This window comes from Corylus avellana, chromosome ca1 (genome assembly GCF_901000735.1).
Source record: "Corylus avellana chromosome ca1, CavTom2PMs-1.0".
NCBI classification, from domain to species: Eukaryota; Viridiplantae; Streptophyta; class Magnoliopsida; order Fagales; family Betulaceae; genus Corylus; species Corylus avellana.
In genome coordinates this window covers 27,021,545-27,039,008 of record NC_081541.1, presented here as the reverse complement: position 1 = coordinate 27,039,008, position 17,464 = coordinate 27,021,545, and the positions used below count along the sequence as shown (strand labels likewise).

General features: G+C 35.7%; 1 protein-coding gene across 2 annotated transcripts; it reads right to left on the bottom strand.

The window, feature by feature from the left end:
* Window positions 1–5,316: 5,316 nt before the first annotated feature.
* On the bottom strand, window positions 5,317–13,881 carry LOC132183851 (factor of DNA methylation 1-like). 2 transcript variants are annotated; one of them, XM_059597311.1, is made up of 8 exons: window positions 13,645–13,881; window positions 12,015–12,953; window positions 11,370–11,551; window positions 10,816–10,905; window positions 10,419–10,706; window positions 9,570–9,785; window positions 8,932–9,169; window positions 5,317–5,552 (listed from the first exon to the last, which is right to left on the bottom strand). In XM_059597311.1, exons 2-7 carry the CDS (start codon window positions 12,910–12,912, stop codon window positions 8,939–8,941), a joined length of 1,905 nt encoding a protein of 634 aa, XP_059453294.1. In that variant the 5' UTR covers window positions 12,913–12,953; window positions 13,645–13,881; the 3' UTR covers window positions 5,317–5,552; window positions 8,932–8,938. The 2 variants fall into 2 exon arrangements, with proteins under 2 accessions (XP_059453294.1, XP_059453302.1); XM_059597319.1 differs by lacking the exon at window positions 13,645–13,881 and having other exon boundaries at window positions 12,015–12,968.
* Window positions 13,882–17,464: the final 3,583 nt, after the last annotated feature.

Here is a 17,464-nt window from a genome sequence, read left to right as displayed (position 1 = left end):
ACCAAGAAAACACCAAAATGTTCTCGATTCTTCAAGCAAACATTTAGACAGCCTAAAGAGGCCAACTGGATGAAAAGCTAAGAAGAGCCTCACCGCCTTGTTAGTTTAGCCAGAGCATGTGTACAGGCGATAGCAAACTTCTGCTAAATGGATGCGGTTGCCCTGATGGGATAATCTAAAGAGCAGGATAAACCCCCTTGACTATCGGAGCAACTTTACTTCTTCCTGGCTACACTTACTTAAACAACTTTGTCTTAAATTATTGCTTGAGTATCAAAAACATCATATTTGGATGATGCTGATAATTCTAAACAAGAGAAAATTTGTACTAAGAGCGAAACATCAATTTCCTCCCACTAAATAAATTATTGCTTGAGTATCAAAAACATCATATTTGGATGAAGCCTGATAATTCTAAACAAGTGAAAGTTTGCACTAAGAGCGAAACATCAATTTCCTCCTTGATTTTAGTGGGACTACCAACATTTGATTTAACCTTTATCAGCGATAAACAATAAATTTGCTGATAATTTTTAGTCTTTGGGAAGTAGTAACATAAATTGAGCAATCAAATTAAAAAATATTAATAAAAACCGAAAAAAAAGAGAAAAAAAAAAGGAAGGATTCATCATTCAAATCAAAACCTTTCAAAGAAAGTGAATCAGAATAGTTATTGGTCAAGGCCCAAATCATCGCAATGCACCAATTAATCATTAAAAGAAAAAAAAATTTCTTTTTTTTTAGAAAAAAAAAAAAAAGAAGGAAGATAAGATAAATAGCACAAGACAGTTACAAGTTAGCAAAGACAACCACATGAACCCTAATGATCGAAAAATGATTCAAAAAGTGTTCGCTGGATCGCTGAGAAAATGTAGGAAAACATAACAAGAAAACAATTCTCCGTCCGTCTAATTAGAAAAGCACAGAGCTATTCGGGTCAAATAGTTAATTTTTCATTTCTAAATAAAAAGAAACAGCATAAAACTAAAATTTCTCAGCAGCCAAACAGAAGGCAATCATGAATATAAATATATAAACACGAATACAGGAAACATAAAACGTACTTCTGAGGGAGGAAGTTGTTCTTGGAAAGACATGCTTGGATGTCGCATGCCTCTTTCTTGCATGGCTCTTTGCTCGCTTTTGCCATTCTCTCTCTCTCTCTCTGGAGTCTGGATTCTGTTTCAGTTGAGAAAAGCCTAAATGGTAAGCTCAACTGGGAACCGACCTTCGCAAAATGCCACGTCAAATCTCATTTATTACTTTTAAATTAAGTTAAAAATGTTATCGTATTAATTTTTACATATTTTTTCATATCAAAACTACCAGCTGGACTCCGGCGACCTCCTGTGACGGATTCCAGTGAAACTCCGGCGGCAATTTTAATTTTTTTTTTTAAATTTAGTTACATATTTTAATTTGAATATATATATATATATATATTTTATTTTAGTTACCAATTTTTTACTACATGGAATATCTATTTTAACTATTTATTTTAATTAAACATTATTTTATTATTTTTTATCCTTTCCTTTCTTCCACCAACCGAGAATCAATTAACCAGAAATAGTCCGGCCATTTACGAGCTTCACTTCCCCGTACCCATGGCCGGCACCATCCTCAACACCATCAGCTTTCGGGTTAAATTTTCAAGCTTTGGGGTTTTGGTGGTGTTTGGCATGATGGGTTGGAGATAAAGCTAAGAAGCATCTGATTAAAATATATTCAATTCTCATTGATAACACGTCGCATTTTTAATAGTTAGTATTTTTTACGTTGTTCAATGCAATAAACAACTTAAATTCACATAACTTGAGAAAATTGTAAGGAATTTTAATCCATTAGAACCTGGTCGAATGGGTACAAGATTGTCATCATTAAAACCGGTTTATACACCATGTGTTCCTTTATTAATTATCCATATGTATGATGTTTACTGGTTTATTATTATGTTGTGTTCTCTTATTAATTATTCATATGGATGATGTTTATTAATTGGTTTGTTAATTTATGATGTTTATAATGTTGTGTTTATAAAGTATCCCTTACTACTCTGTTTTCTATATGTTTTGTTTAAATTTAAACTTTCTTCATAAAGCAAGAGAACTTGCTTTTCATATGATCATTTACCACGAGTATCTTTTTATGTTTTATTCAATATGTTTATGAAAGCCAACACTCTTCACTGGCAAAAATATCTCCTGCAACAGCAAAAACTGAATATATATCTACCTATTAAATAGAGAGAAGAAGTTGAGAATTTTGTTGAGAAATGCCAAATTATTAATTACTACCATAAGCTCAATGTAATATTATTTTGAAACTCACTTTCTCTTTTTCTGTAGGCAACACCAAAGAAGAAATCACCGAGGAGGGAAGATCTAGCTTCTCCTTCCCTGATAGCAGTGCTGAGTGTCTTTCCTGTGGTCTCCTCCGGTCTCTGTTTATGACGAGTTTGCTTTAGATCTAGTTTGTAGATTTAGATCAAGTTTCTTCAACCTTATATCTAATCGTCTTCATTAGTCCAGGCGTGTCTTCTTGGGAATGTCTACGATGTCGTGCTCCTCCTTTTGCTTGTGGGGATTATTTTGTTTTTTAATTGTTGATATTTTTTTTTTCCTGGCCGTCAGGTCGAGGATAAAATTGTCTCTCGACCTTCAGGCCGAGGAGAAAAACAGGGGTTATCTTTCACGGTTGGATTTTTAGTTTTTAGTTTTCTAGATAAAAATCTAAAAAATTGAATACAAAGCAAAGTAGAGATAATATTGGGAATTCAAATGTATAGATTAGATTTTATATATTTGAATTTTGTATTCAGTTCAGAGCAGGTAGCTCTGGATGTTTAGAGTCTTTATGACTCTTGTTGTTTTATTGAGATGAAATGAAGATTTATCAGTTTCTAGATAAAACTAAAACTTTCGTTTTATTCAAAATTCAAATATATTATTTCTATATATATTTTTTTTTCTCGATAAAACTAAAGTTAGATTTTATATATTTGAATTTTGTATTCAATTTTTAGTTTTACCTAGAAAACTGGTAAGAACCCACAATGATAAAAGGGAAACAATAGAAATTGATTGATAGAAACTCCAATGATAAACCAAAGAGGAAAATCTTCTTCTTATACTAATGCTACTAATTAACAAGATAATGATAACTTATTCAAAATAACATAACTGATGCTAAAGAGAAAACATAAGATGACGATAAAGATAAAGATAAAGATGGATAGTTGTAATCTATCCTTTATTATTGGTCTTTCACGATAGTCCTTCACTTCCCTTCAATCTCCTTATGCTTCTGCCGTAGCTTTTTTTTTTTTTTAATTCAGTTTTCTAGATAAAACTAAAACTCTATTAAGCAAGATTGTATGTATAATGCAAAAGTAGAAATAATACTGGGAATTCAAATGTATAGATTAGATTTTATATATTTGAATTTTGTATTCAGATTTCTAGATAAAACTAAAATGTTATCTAGAAAATTGAATACAAAATTCAAATATGTATCTATGGGGCGTTTAACCTTAAAAACCATTGTCTTTCCCGAAGTCTAAACCTTGACCCTATAGAGTCGTCCCAACCTTCCTTCTCGCTGGTTGATCCACATGCATCTCACTACAAAACTACACTTTATATTTATACTAATCCTCCTCAATCACCATAATTAGTATATCCCACAAATTTAAATACTACAAAACTACACTTTAAATACAATAACGAGAGAACTCGTACTCCAACAAGAAAAGAAAGGTGAGGGTGAAGAAGGAATGATGGAATCAATTCCATCAACGCAAACAATTGTGCTGCTGGGATTTCGCTTTAGGCCCTACGATGATGAACTTGTTGAAGAATGTTGAAGAAGGTTAAGGGTGAAGAGATTCCCTGGGAGGGCATCGTTGAGTGTGATATATACGGCTGTGATATTTTTGATCCGGAGGAGAATATTTACTTTTTCACATGGCTGAAGAAATTATCTAAAAATAAAGTGAAGCGAACAGCCGGTTGTGGGGTTTGGCACGAAAATTCTGCTATCAAGATATATGATTATAAGGGCGATGTTATTGGGGCCAGAAAATTGTTTTGTTTCATGGTAAAACAGAGCTCGTGCACGAAGAAATCCGACTGGATTATGCACGAGTTCTCACTCATGGGGAGCAAGAACAGTATACCAACTGGGTCCTATGCAACCTTCAAAACAAGTTGGGATCAAAAGAAGCCTTCATCAGTCTTGTATTGGTCAGGTTCCTCCTATTACCATATCTTTTGAAACTGAAACCCCTAACCCTTGATTAATCCAAACGTGCTCCTACTTGAGGACGGAACCGATGTTGAATGCGATGTGCCTCAAGTGACTAAGAAGCCATCCCAATCTCCATCTGAATTTGGATTGCCAAAGTCAGAATTTACCTCACATGATTGCTGATCTGGAAACCTTCACAACTCTACCAACAAGTGACAACTCTTATTCTCAGTTTTTTTTCTTCAAATAAACATTTGCCGCTCGATGCATATATCGATTTTTCTGCTGAAGCTCATAAGCTCTCTACCAATCAGTGAAACTCTGATTCTTTCCCTTTGCCAGTCGGTGCATGTGCCAATTTTTCGAATCTTTTTGATGCTGAGTACTCACAACAATGAGCTCAAGCAAAATGTTATGGCGCCTCTTAGTATAGGAAAAGATTGTAACTTGCAAAGATTGTAACTTGTGGAACAAATTGTTAATATTTAGTGTTCGTTCAATTTTCTTGTCTTGATTTATTTTGATTGTGCATATATCTCTACTAGTTCTAACACAAAAGCCATTGATTTTTTTTTTTTTTTTTACTCGGAAATTATTATTATTATTATTATTATTATAACTCTGAAATTAGTTAATTTTTCGAGCGCAAAAGATTTCATACGTGAGTATTTGGGCTATCTATGTCCTAGATCTAGTTTACTCGGAGCAAATTTGTTCTTAATTGTAATTGTACATTAGTTAATAAAAGCTTGAAGTTATAAATATGTACTTGATTGTAAAATTTTTATGATTGTATCAATGACTTTGTAACTTCATAACATTTGGCTAAAATTTTTAAGACTTTATGCTGAGTTGTAAGAGTGTTGTACGCTCTTTTGTAAGAGTTTTATGCTCTTGATATTTCATCAATGAAATTTATAAATTTCCGTTATATATATATATATATATATATATATATATATATATATATATATTATTTTGAAACTAGGGACGAGTTGGCCAAATTCAGATCAAGCTACCAAGCTGCCAAAATCTTCAGCTACAAATATTAAAATAGAAAAAGGGTCCTGGAAGAAGTTTCTAGTTTTTGTCATAACAGTAAATTCTGAAACTGCAGTCACTACAGAAATTCCCACCAATAAAGTTGGAGTTAACAATATCATTGGAAGTTCAGAAGACCCTTGTCTTAATATATATACCGTACATACAAATGGGGCCAACTAGCTGACATTTGATATGAACCAGGAACTTATGCTACCACCTTCTAAATCCGCATCCATTTCCGTCTTGGAATTTCCAGTCACCTAGCATTAAAATCATATGAAGAAACAGCAGTTAATCAAACTTAAACAAGAATTGTGTATTCATATTTGATGATTTGCCCATCATTGACTCCATCATGGCAACATGATATAGTTATGAATATACTCATATTAACACTTTATAGCCATCAAATTAGATGCTTAATGTATGGATGCATAGAGGCTTTTCAAATATGATGTTAAGACAGTAATTGTAGGTGTTACAGATAGTAGAAATGACTCATCATTTTACCCCAAATATCAAATCTGTCTGCTCGGTGATTTGGTATACTGATGCTAAGGTAAAACTTAATGAGATCGTATCCACATCTCAAAAGGAGAACCATTAATGAGAATGAAAAGCCAATGCAATGGGCCATCCAATGTCGCCATCTCTCTCCAAATCTACATCTCATCAACAAATATAGCAAAAATTCCAAATTACCATGATCATAAGCCTTGTCCAAATCAAATTTACACAACACTGCAGGTTCCACAGATCTAATCCAACTTTCTAGACATTTATTAGATACCACAACATAATCCAGAACTTGTCTACCTCTTATAAACACATTCTATAAACTTGAAATAATCCCGATATCGATTTCAGCCAAGACCTTAGAAATAATTTTATTCACACAACCCTCTAAACTAATAGGATGAAAATCCTTAATGTCCATTGCATCGGCTTTCTTGGGGATAAGGGACAAAAAGTAACATTAAATCTTTAATCAAACTTCTGTCGGCCATGAAACTCCTTGAATACTTTCACGATGTCCTCTCTTAATACCTCACAACACTTCTGGAAAAAGCGATAGAGAATCCTAAGATCCTGGGGCCTCATCCCCATTCAAGTCTCTAACTCACTTCTCTCAAAATGTCTTTCCAACCAATTTATCTCCTCCTCATTAATGGAAAGGAATGAAAGGCCATCCAACTTTGGTGGGCAACCATATTGTTCGGAATTCAACCGTTCGTAGAATTACACAATATGCTCCCTTATTTCTGTAGATTCAGAAGACAGTCCTGTTAACAACTAAATACTACACCAATTTATTGCTTCTATGTGAATTCACCACTTGATGAAAGAATTTAGTGTTTTTATATCCCTCTCTCAACTAAAGGGCCCTTGACTTCTGCCTCTAACTCGCTTTTTCAAGAAGGATAATCCTCTCCAACACTCTAAAAATATCTTTCTTCCTCAACCTTTCACCCTCAGTTAAAGGTCTTCCCTCTGCAATCATATCCAGCTCCCATCCAAAAGAACCTTCTTTCGCTTCCCTACATTACCAAAACCTTCTCGCTCCATTACTTCAAATCCAATTTCAATGCTTTTCAATTTTTGTGCCAACATCATTAGGAGAACCCTAATAATTATAGGACAACCAACAAGTTTTCACTTGCTCCACAGAACCCTCTTAACTTCAACCACATATTTTCAAACTTAAAATACCTACTACCCCTACACGCCTCACCACAATCCAACATCAAAAAAATTGATCCGACAGGATTCTAGGAAGATGTCTCTGAGCAACATCCGAAAAATGTTCTTTTTAATCCGGAGGTAGAAGGAACCTGTCAATTTTAGGCCATGCTTGAGAATCACGATTATTAGACCAATTAAAATTCTCCCCTCCAAGCAGGATGTCCATGAGGCCCTGGTAAAAAAAGAAATATAAAAAATCCAACATTGATGATGACAGTCTAGGATCACCTGATCTTTCACTAGGAACCCGAACATTGAAACCACCCTCAATACACCATGACACCTCCCACAAACTCATAAGGCCAACCAAATCATCTCAAAGACATTTTCTTTCAACATCATCATGAGGGACATACACACCCACAAATGCCTATTCAAAATTCTCGATAACACTTACAAAGGAACACGGTAGCAAAAAAATTCCCACACTCCTCAATCTTCTCCACCACCCGACTATCCCACATTAACAAAATCCCTCTTGGGCCCCCTCCTGATCCCAAAAATGACCAGTCCATAAGTTGATAACCCCATAGATAAAACCTGGCCCAATCCTTTTAAGCCCTCTCCTTCATTCCGCATAACCAGAGCCTTTTCTCCTTCTGCAGGCTTACAAAATCGAATTTACATTCCTGAGCCCATATGTTTGGCCCACTTCTAACATCTTCCGATACCTCTCCACTTTCCTTTTAAAGGATACTAACAGCTCTTTTACATGCTGAAAATTAAGGGGATTCCATGGCCACAAAGGAAAACTCAATCTATCACTGCTGGCTTGCACCCCAAAATTTTCGGGTAATGGCTGCTCCTCCTTCCTATTAGATTCTTCCGTTTCTCTTACCTTTTGAGCCCCTGAGTTACCCACAATACCCCTGCTTGAAGACCCAAATTCCTGAGAATGACCCTTCCTTACCAAAGCCTCCATGGACACCCATCGACCTTGATCCTCTGACCGCGGCATCACTAGATTAGCCCCAGGTTTCTTTCCATAACTGCACCCAACAGTATCCTTCTCAAAATAGTGAACCACCTTCATCATCTAAATAACAAAACTATCCCACCCATTCCCTTCTCAGCCCTCCGAGATGGTGATGGAACTTTGCTGCCCTCCTGCACCGTATTTCGATGCATCCAAAAATCTATCATGGCATCTATCCACACACCTCCGAGCAACATGCTCTATACTCCCCACTCTAAAAGTCCTACATAAGTCCCGTTGATTGTCTCCTCTAATCAACTCCGCCGTTTTCAACCACCACCCCACACTCGGCTTGCCCAAAATCACCACATGGTGAACTCTGCTCGTCCCAGCTAGACGAATACCACGTTCCTAATTTAATTTCATACATAATTTTGAGAGATTTTGCTTCAACATAGAAGTAGCCTTGATAACCCATCGCTAATCACTAAGAGGTACAAAACCACACCTCTGGAAACAAACTCCTGCTGTCATTCGCAACCTTGTGAAGATGAATAAGATTGGGGGAGGGGAACATGGTTCACAATCAGAAAATTAGGTGGAGATATTCAACCAACATGCTTATCTATACTTATACTCACCTCTCCATATAACAATTTAGATTGAACTAAAGTACCTGATAAAAAATAATTTCACTCACTGCATCATGAATTTGCAAAAGTTGGAAGTCCCAACAATGTGCATATATCAGTTCATTTGCGTAGTGATAGTTAATTACATTCTTACACAAGGCTTTTTAAAAAAATAATTGTATCTTTGGAAACAAAATATTGTAATAACCAATATTTATGTCAATTAGCTTTGGAGCTTATTTGGCAAGGCAATCCCAATATGCCAGTTGACCTACAAATGAGCTTAATATTGTAAAACCACTGCACTTAATTAAAACTTCAATTGAGATATTCAAATAAAATACTAACCTCTGCCTCACTGTCTCTTGCGCTTAAGTGTGTTGATATTCTTCAAGATGTAACTGATGACCTCCTTTAATGTGGCTTTCCTTTCTTCTTTGAAGTTCCAGAGCTCCGAAACAATGTAACGACCACTTGGATTATACTCATTGATCTCTTTCAATGCTGTAATAACAGCCATGTATATCCCTTCCCCCCACTCCTGTTTGAGACTTCGTAGCTTCTCATCTTCTTCATTTACGATTTCCTGCATCAAAGGTCATCAAAATATATATATATATATTAATCTTTCACCCATTCTCAATGGTTGAAATGAGGATTAAAAAAAAAAAGTTCAATGTTGGAACTAATGAAATCAGACAAACCAACACAAACAACTTTCTTTTTCAGTCATTGTTTGCATGCTTAAAAGGACACACTTTATATAAGAAAAAAATTGTTAAAGCAATTAGGAGACAGTTCAACCCAATCGTGAATAACTTGTAAGCAGAAATCAAATATCTACAAACTGATTTTGATTCATGCTTTTAAAATAACACGTACAACTTTATGATATAAGTGACAAATGCAAATTCACACAAGCTCCTAAATAAGTCCATACATGAATACAGAAATAAGAGGCTTAAAGAGTATTTAAAAGAATATACCTGGGTATTACCATCGATATCAATAATTTTAAAAGGATGCCAGTTTGGATCCTTCAAATTCTCCTGCCACAAGGAGCATAGTGTTGAGGCCTGCACATTTGCTTCCTCAAGGGCAAATCGCTGCTTGCATGTATTCTGAAATGGCTTCGAATCAATTTCTCCCATTCTCTTTATTCCAATATTCGTGCGACCGCCCAGCATTATCTCCGTCAAACCCTAAAGAAGGAAAAAAGAAAAGCAACTTCCATTACTTATTAATTATACATGTAAACATGAAAAAGTCACTAATGCAATTATTTTCCTTTGGTTTTAGTATATGGCATGATTACGGGCAGATTCATCTCTAGGAGCTTATGTCTTTTTACTTTATGGTCCATTAGACGCCATTAGGGCATGTAGGTCAACACAATTGGTGGTAGTCCCCTCTTATCCTCAAACTCTTGCAGTCGTTTCAAGAAAACAAAAAAGAATCAGCTCGCACAATTGCTATCAATTGAATGTCATTTGGCTTGTTTCTTAAAGTGACCAGTCAAAAGCACATCAATGATTAAGGTACTTCATCTCGTTTCTATCTCCTTTCAGAAACAACAATGTGAATTGGATGATAACGTCATCTGCTACTTCTGATTTTTGAGATCTCTCAAATGGGACATTTTGATCAGTTGGTTCCAGATTCCTTTGCGTAACTTGAAACTACATTTTTTAAGACACATTTAATAAAATCTTCAACACTGATACTAAACCACTTTTTAGCTCAATATTGAACTAGTGACTCTATTAGATGCATAAGGTCCCCAAATACATACACATATGCATATAGACAAACATATATAGCAAAAGAAATCATACTGCAATGAATTGTTTGCGAGCTTCTTGTAGCTCATCGTTGCTAAGTCGCTCTTTAGCAATAAGAACATTATTCATTTCTTCCATGTCGTTTAGATCATCAACTTTTTCTTCCAATGTTTCATTCATTTCTTCCATCTTCTTCCGAACTGATGTATCATCTTCATTTTCAAGATGCTTCATCACCTGTAGTTTCCCTTTGATTTCTTCAATTTCCATTTCCAATTTCTGTTTAGCATCCAGCTGCTTTTCCAACTGAAGTATCTTATTAATGGCCTCCTCTTTCTCCCTCTGAAAAATTAAAAATTCTTGATTAACGAATGCTACAGAAAGTGTAAAATGAAGAGCAACTCTCATGCGGCATATGATACAGACTATAGTTAAAACCTGAGTCACACACCTTTTGCTCTTCAACCAGCCTTAAGACATTCTCATCAGCCTTTTTCTGCTCCATGGATGCCAATTGAAGTGAATTGTTCCTCACATCATGCTAGAAGTACCAAAATAAACATCAGTACCCAGCATGAAGTGTAGTTGTACATCATCAAAGCAAATGGTTTGCATGTAGCACTTCAAAGAGCTTCTCCTAAATCTGTCATTTATTTATTTCAAATAAGCCAGTACTAGTAGTTTTTATTCAGTTCAAACTGAAAGATACTTGGGGCAGTAAGCTTATATATAAAGATGTAGATATGACAGATAACAGTAAATGTCCATTACAATAAAAGTGAAAGTAGACCATGCATAAATTGGTAAAGAAAATGTTTGAGTTGGTCCCCAGTTCCAGCATGGGACAAGCACCCAAACGAGCTTAGCTCAAATCATACCAATATGTCTAAGGCTACTCAGATTTATAACCAGCATGTAAGCAAGTGAAATTGAATGATAAAAAATCATAATGAAAAATAATAATAATAATTGATTGTTTGAAAATGCCACATTCGCATATATCACCTTTTTCTTATCCTCATCAAGCTTTTGTCTCTCACGCTCAGTTAGTGCTTCACGTTTGTTCAGTTGTTTGCTCCAGGAATCAAGTTTCTTTTTCTTAGTCTCCAATTCGTGATTCAGCTTCTCATGTTCATCAAATATCCTTCGAACATTATCACGTGAAAGCCGCTGCATCTTCCTTATTTCTGATCAATCAAACAGTTAAATATAATTTTTATGCCATGCCATACATCATGCATACTGATGATGATATTAACATAATTTAAAATGATGGAATGATTTTTTGTGATTGTCTACTTCCTGGGTCTCAAAGCTATGAACTTATTTCAAAGTGTAACCTTGAAAAATTATTTCTTTTCATAAGGCATACAATCATAGGTCTTACAATCTGTTCACAAGCTCAAAATTCAAATCCAGCAGTATGGCATAAGTACAAGCCTAAAATTTTGTTGTTTTGTCAAGGATAGTGAACTGAACATTCATAAGACCTTTTGGTCCTACAGTGCCACATTTCTATATTTATACAAGTTTGGCTAAGCATTAACCTAACTAAAAGGCAAGTTTCACCAGACACAAGACACTGCAAATGAGCATGTATTTGTATTATGAAGCACAAATAAACAAACACGGAAAGCACCAGGAACAAACCTCCAAGAAAAACAGAGTGTAGTTTGTCTTTCTCCACGAGCATCCTACTTAAGGACATGGTCTTTTCAGTGTACTTGTAATGTAGTTCATTCAGATTTTCATTTGTAATATCGATTTTATTGGCTAGATTTGCCACAACATTGTTTCTGGTTTGAGCTGCTTCCTTGACAATGTCAGATACAGTTCTTAACTGCCCTTTATTGCGAAGGAAATCCCCTATTGGACCTTTTGCATCATAGTCATCAGCACGTGCACACCACCCATATGTATTAGAGCCAAGCTGTGTTTTCCGTTCATTCCAGTCCTTCTTGCTGCAATGCTCAGTTTCGAATGACTTCTCAAATTCAGTTGCATTCATGAAACCGTTCCAATCATTATTAAATTTCACTACAGCTTGTGCATTTAGGTCATTTTCTTCAGAGAAAATAAGAACTTCCAATGGTTTAAATTTACTGAACCTTTTCAACCAGTATTCAGAACCATGAAATTTTTTTCCATCCCTTGGGTCGCATACTATGTTAACAATGATGCCCATCCAAGGCCACACATAAAGATCATCTTGCTTTGGAGGCTGAGTGACAGGTTGTGGTAAAATTGGACACTGGGTTTGAGCCACTTCACTTGATAGTTCAGTCTCCAAGTACTTTGCCAAGGCAAGGTGGTTTGCCTTTTGTTTTGCACTTCTGTTAGCAGAACCTTTACCCACTCCAGAAGCATGTTGAAGCAAATCCTTGTACTTGTAATCTTGCTTCTTCTTTCCAGCACAGAAAGGACATCTAAGCGTGCCGTTGAGATCTTTAACTTTGAACTTTCCAACCCTCAATTGCTCATACGGTTTCTCTACATAGTCATTGATCTCAGATTCACTAATATCTGACTCTTCAGAGCTGTAGTCCATTTGACTTCGATACAAACGCTGGAAATACTCAGACCAGGAGCCTGTAAGGCAACATTCTAATGACCATCAAGCAGCAGTTTCACCCAAAGCATAAATACATAGTAAAAGCATTGATTACATCCAGCAAGCTTAGAAGAGTGATGCTAGGTTGCACTCTCATCCAGACAAGCATATGGCCAGGCCACACCGAAAGGTAAATGATGTTGCAAAGAATATTGCAAGAATGCAATATGCAACAAAGCAATCATTTAAAAGTTTAAAAGAATATGTCCCACATTTTCTGGATTCACTTGCATGGTGTCCAATTCAACCACTCTAAAACACGGCCTCGCGTGAGAAATAAAAACCTTAGCCTCACAAGCAGAACGAAAGAAAAAAAAAATCAATCGTTTCAGATAAATATTAGGTCGGTAAGAAATTGAGAATAAACAGATGAGATGAAAAGAAAAAGAAAAAGACAAGTATATGGTCGTTTACTTTTCAACATTCACAAATACAAGACCAAAAACTGAAACAACCCACAAGGCTGTATTATGGTATCTTACAGTAAATAAAGTTTTTGGGTTCACTTCATTCTTTTCTCGAAAACCAAACAAAGCCCAACAAGATTATCGATCTACTACTCACCATGAAAAGCAATGTATAAGCAAAGCTCAAAGAGAACAAACTAATGTTCCAATTTCAAACAGTTTAAAGCTAAAATTCAACAGAGAAGGAAAGAAAAGAGAGCACCTGAAAGCGATTGTGAGAGCTTGACGAAGCGAGAGTCTGCTGTTTGTATGTGGGTTTTAGGGTTAGGGTTTCCCAAAACTGCTCGGAGGGGGGGAGGAGTTGAAGAAAGCAATTGAACACAGACCTGAGATAGACACTGGCTAGTGGAAGAGTACTGGGATCATTTTTCGTTGCTAGTTGGCGGTTTTACCCCTGGTGCTTCGTTGTTGTTCGTTCCCTAGGATCTCGACTTTCTTACACTTTTGGGATTTTGCTAAATCATAAATGCTAAAAGTATTCTCAAAGTGCTCACACACACTGACACACACGTGATCTCGGCTTTCATTCCTCATTATTTTCATCGCAAGGTTGGCAAACTCCTTCCTTTTTCTCTTGATACGGTTAAAAAAAATTAGCATTAAAACTTTTTTACTTTTTTTTTTTTTTTTTTATATATATAATACTATTTATTTTTTATTATTATTCAAATAAAAAAATCATTACAATACAAAATTTTTCATTTTTCAATAAAAAAAAATTCAAAATTTTATATCACAAGTTAACAATGATTCAGGCAGCCCAAAATTTTTAAAATCTATACATAGTAGGTAAGTTGATATGAATTAGGTGTGACATTATTTATTTATTTATTTATTTATGAATAAAGGTATTTATTTTTGAGATAGAAGTAATTTAAATGTGCATTTTGATGTCCAATGTTTTTTTGTTTTTTTTGACATATCCACACAAGGAAATGGGGAGATAAGGAGATTCGAACTAATAACCTCCGCTTCATGAGGCGTGTTTCACAGCCAATTAAACTACTCATTGGGGACGATGTCCAATATGTCTAGTGCTTTGAAAATATGATTTTCCAAATCCTTCAAATGGTAAGCCGAAAGTGAATGGACTGTGCACCGCGTACATATCATCTCTAATCCTTTGCCCTCCTCCCTACTTAGGTTGCCCCCACACAACAAAACTTGGTTTCGCCCTTGAATCCACGTCAACTACAGTAATGAAAACAAAAGGGTTTGTCAAATATATTGTAAATATTTTGTATAAAAAAATGAAAAAAAAAAAAAAATTGTTTTTAAGTTGGTATTTTGTTTAAATAGTAATAAAAAGTTATTCTCTTTCAAAAAAAAAAAAAAAAAAAAAGTAAGAAAAAGTTATTGATATGATATAAAAAATAAAAATGTTGAGGAGTTGGTTTTTTTTTTAAAGGAAAAATATAAAAAAGCCCCTCAAACTACCAACCGTTTTCGATTTAGCCCTTTAATGTTCCAAAAGTCATAAAATAGCCCCTCAAACTACCAAACTTTTGCATTTTGGCCACTTCGTTAGTCAAAACCGTCAGTCTGGACGGAAAACGCAAAACGGCGTCGTTTGGATGGGGTGAAGTTACTGCAATGCCCTTATATATATATAAATTTTTTTTAAAGAAGGTGCAAAACGGCGCCGTTTTGCTTAGGGTATACTTTAAGTCCCTTTCTTCCAATTCCCATCTCCCCCGATCGAGACCCTTCACACGCAGCCCAGCCGCACGCCGTCCCCTCTTCTCCTTCACACGCAGCCCAGCCGCACGGTGTCGTCCCAGCCGCACGGTGTCGTCCCGTCTTCTCCTTCACACACAGCCGAGCCACACGGTCCCGTCCTGCTGCTCCGAACGTCTCCTTCACACGCAGCCCACCCGTCTACTCTGATCGTCTCCTTCACACGCATCTTCGCCGCACGGTCCCGTCCATTCTGCTCCAATCGTCTCCTTCACACGCAGCCCACCTGTCTGCTCCGATCGTTTCCTTCACACGCAGCTCAGCCGCACAGTCCTGTCCCGTTTGCTCCGGTCGTCTCCTTCACACGCAGCCCAGCAGCACGGTCCCGTCTTTACTTCTCTGCTAATCGCCTCCCCCACGCAGCCTGTCCCGTTGTCCCGTCGTCAATGATGGAGAAGTCCGCAGGCGAAGATGATTCGAGTGGCTGTGTATTGTCGGTGGGAAGTTCGCCGGTGAAGTCTACCTCTGCGTGTACGAAATGCCTATGCGGAATTGAATCACGAGTGATGACTTCTCGCACGCAGAAAAAATCTTGGTAGAAGGTTTATTGGATGCGGTAAATACAAGGTGCGAATGTAGGTTTTAAAAATTAGATGTTTTTGATTTCTTTCTTTCTTTGTTTCTGCTTTTCTCCATTTGATTGAATTATGTACAATGATTGTTGGTTTGGATTTGTGGGTCTCTTCTAAGAGATGTGTTCCATGTTGTGTAGCCAATGTGTTTGATGTTTTAGATGATGACTACTTATGTTAGATGTTTTTCATTTGATTCTGTGATGAGAATAGAAGACTTAGGCCTCTAATAATATGAATTTGTTTGAGTAGGTAAGCTGCCAAAAAAAGAAAAAAATACAAAAATAAAGAAAGAATAAAAAGAAGAAGATATTGAACATATCAAAATAGAGTACGTACCATCTATTCAAAATTAAAGTTCTTCTCGTACTAATTATTACTAGATATACAAATAAATTGAAAGAATTATCTTTGTTTTCTTTTCTTGAGAGAATGAAAAAATTTAATCATCACTGATCAATTTGCTCTAAGATATTTTTTAGCATGAGATTATGTTATGTGGCTAAAGAGATAAGGCATTAGATGCTTGAGATATTAGGCACGTACGTTGAGAATTAAAGTACTCTTAATGGGGGCTTAATTCAAATCTAATAAAAGTCAAAAATATACATATTGACATTTGTAAAGGTAGCATTGAAGATGATAAAATTACATGGAGATTTTGTCACACATGTTTGTTCAAAAAAATTGAGACTATAAACAAAGACAAAGAGCTAGGGCGGGCTGCACTAGAGCATTAAAGAGCTAGGGCGGGCTGCACAAAGACATACACAATTCTCTTATTATGACTAGTATTTAATAATAAGAGAATCTTAAATTTGAAAGAAATTTGAGGGGATCCTAATCCGCACTAGAGCATTAACTACATATTTTCAATATGATTGGTGGTGATGCGGCACAATAATGAGTTATGTCAACTTGTCGTCGAAATTATGTGAACATACTTCCAAAATAAATCCCATAATAATAGAGGCAAGAAATACCTACTTTTGTTGATGTAGGTATTCTGGATGTGGATGTTGTCTTTTTTTCCTTCTTTTCTTTTTGACTCTTTGAAATCAAATAACATTGAATAATTACATTGTGAATTATATTACACTCTCTATGTGAATTGGTTAGTAATTATCATTTATGAAATATGCAGAACGAAGGTGATCGTGGTTATGATTATTTTGTGTGGGTTGACGAAGAAGCTATGCTCCCTGTGTCACAGTTTGATGCCCAAATAGCTGATCAGAAGAAAGGTTTTGAAATTGAACTGGCAAAGTTGACATTGCAGATTGCTGCTGAAAAGTGCAAAAATAATAGCGTCGAAAAAAATTTAAGGATGTCATTGGCCACTTGTTTGATCTTAGCTTTTTTGTTGTTGTCTTGTTTTGTTAATGATAGGGCTGCACTGTTAGTAGGGCAATGTTGTCGTGAGAGGGAAAAACCTATGTAGTTTAAGGACTATTACTTAGTGTGTTGTATTAAAGTGCGAAACCTATGTGGTAGTAGGTATATGTTTGAGATGTTTCAATTTCCTAATATGACAATTTGACAAGTTTCAATTGTTTGTACATTCACCTATTCCAACCAAATTGCATTGCTTGTGTTATATAAAGTAGTGTTTACACCTAGTCCTCGTGTAATTGGTGTTTTCCCTGTGCAATTGTAGGTAAGAGTCTGTTCATGATATAAGGAAATAATTTTGGAAAATTAAGTTAAATTTTC

Coding starts and splice junctions, on each gene's coding strand:
- LOC132183851 (XM_059597311.1), bottom strand. CDS start 12,912: ATGGACTACAGCTCTGAAGAGTCAGATATTAGTGAATCTGAGATCAAT. Junction 10,906..11,369: donor TTGATGAGGATAAGAAAAAG/GTGATATATGCG, acceptor TGGTACTTCTAG/CATGATGTGAGGAACAATTC. Junction 10,707..10,815: donor GGCTGGTTGAAGAGCAAAAG/GTGTGTGACTCA, acceptor TTAATTTTTCAG/AGGGAGAAAGAGGAGGCCAT.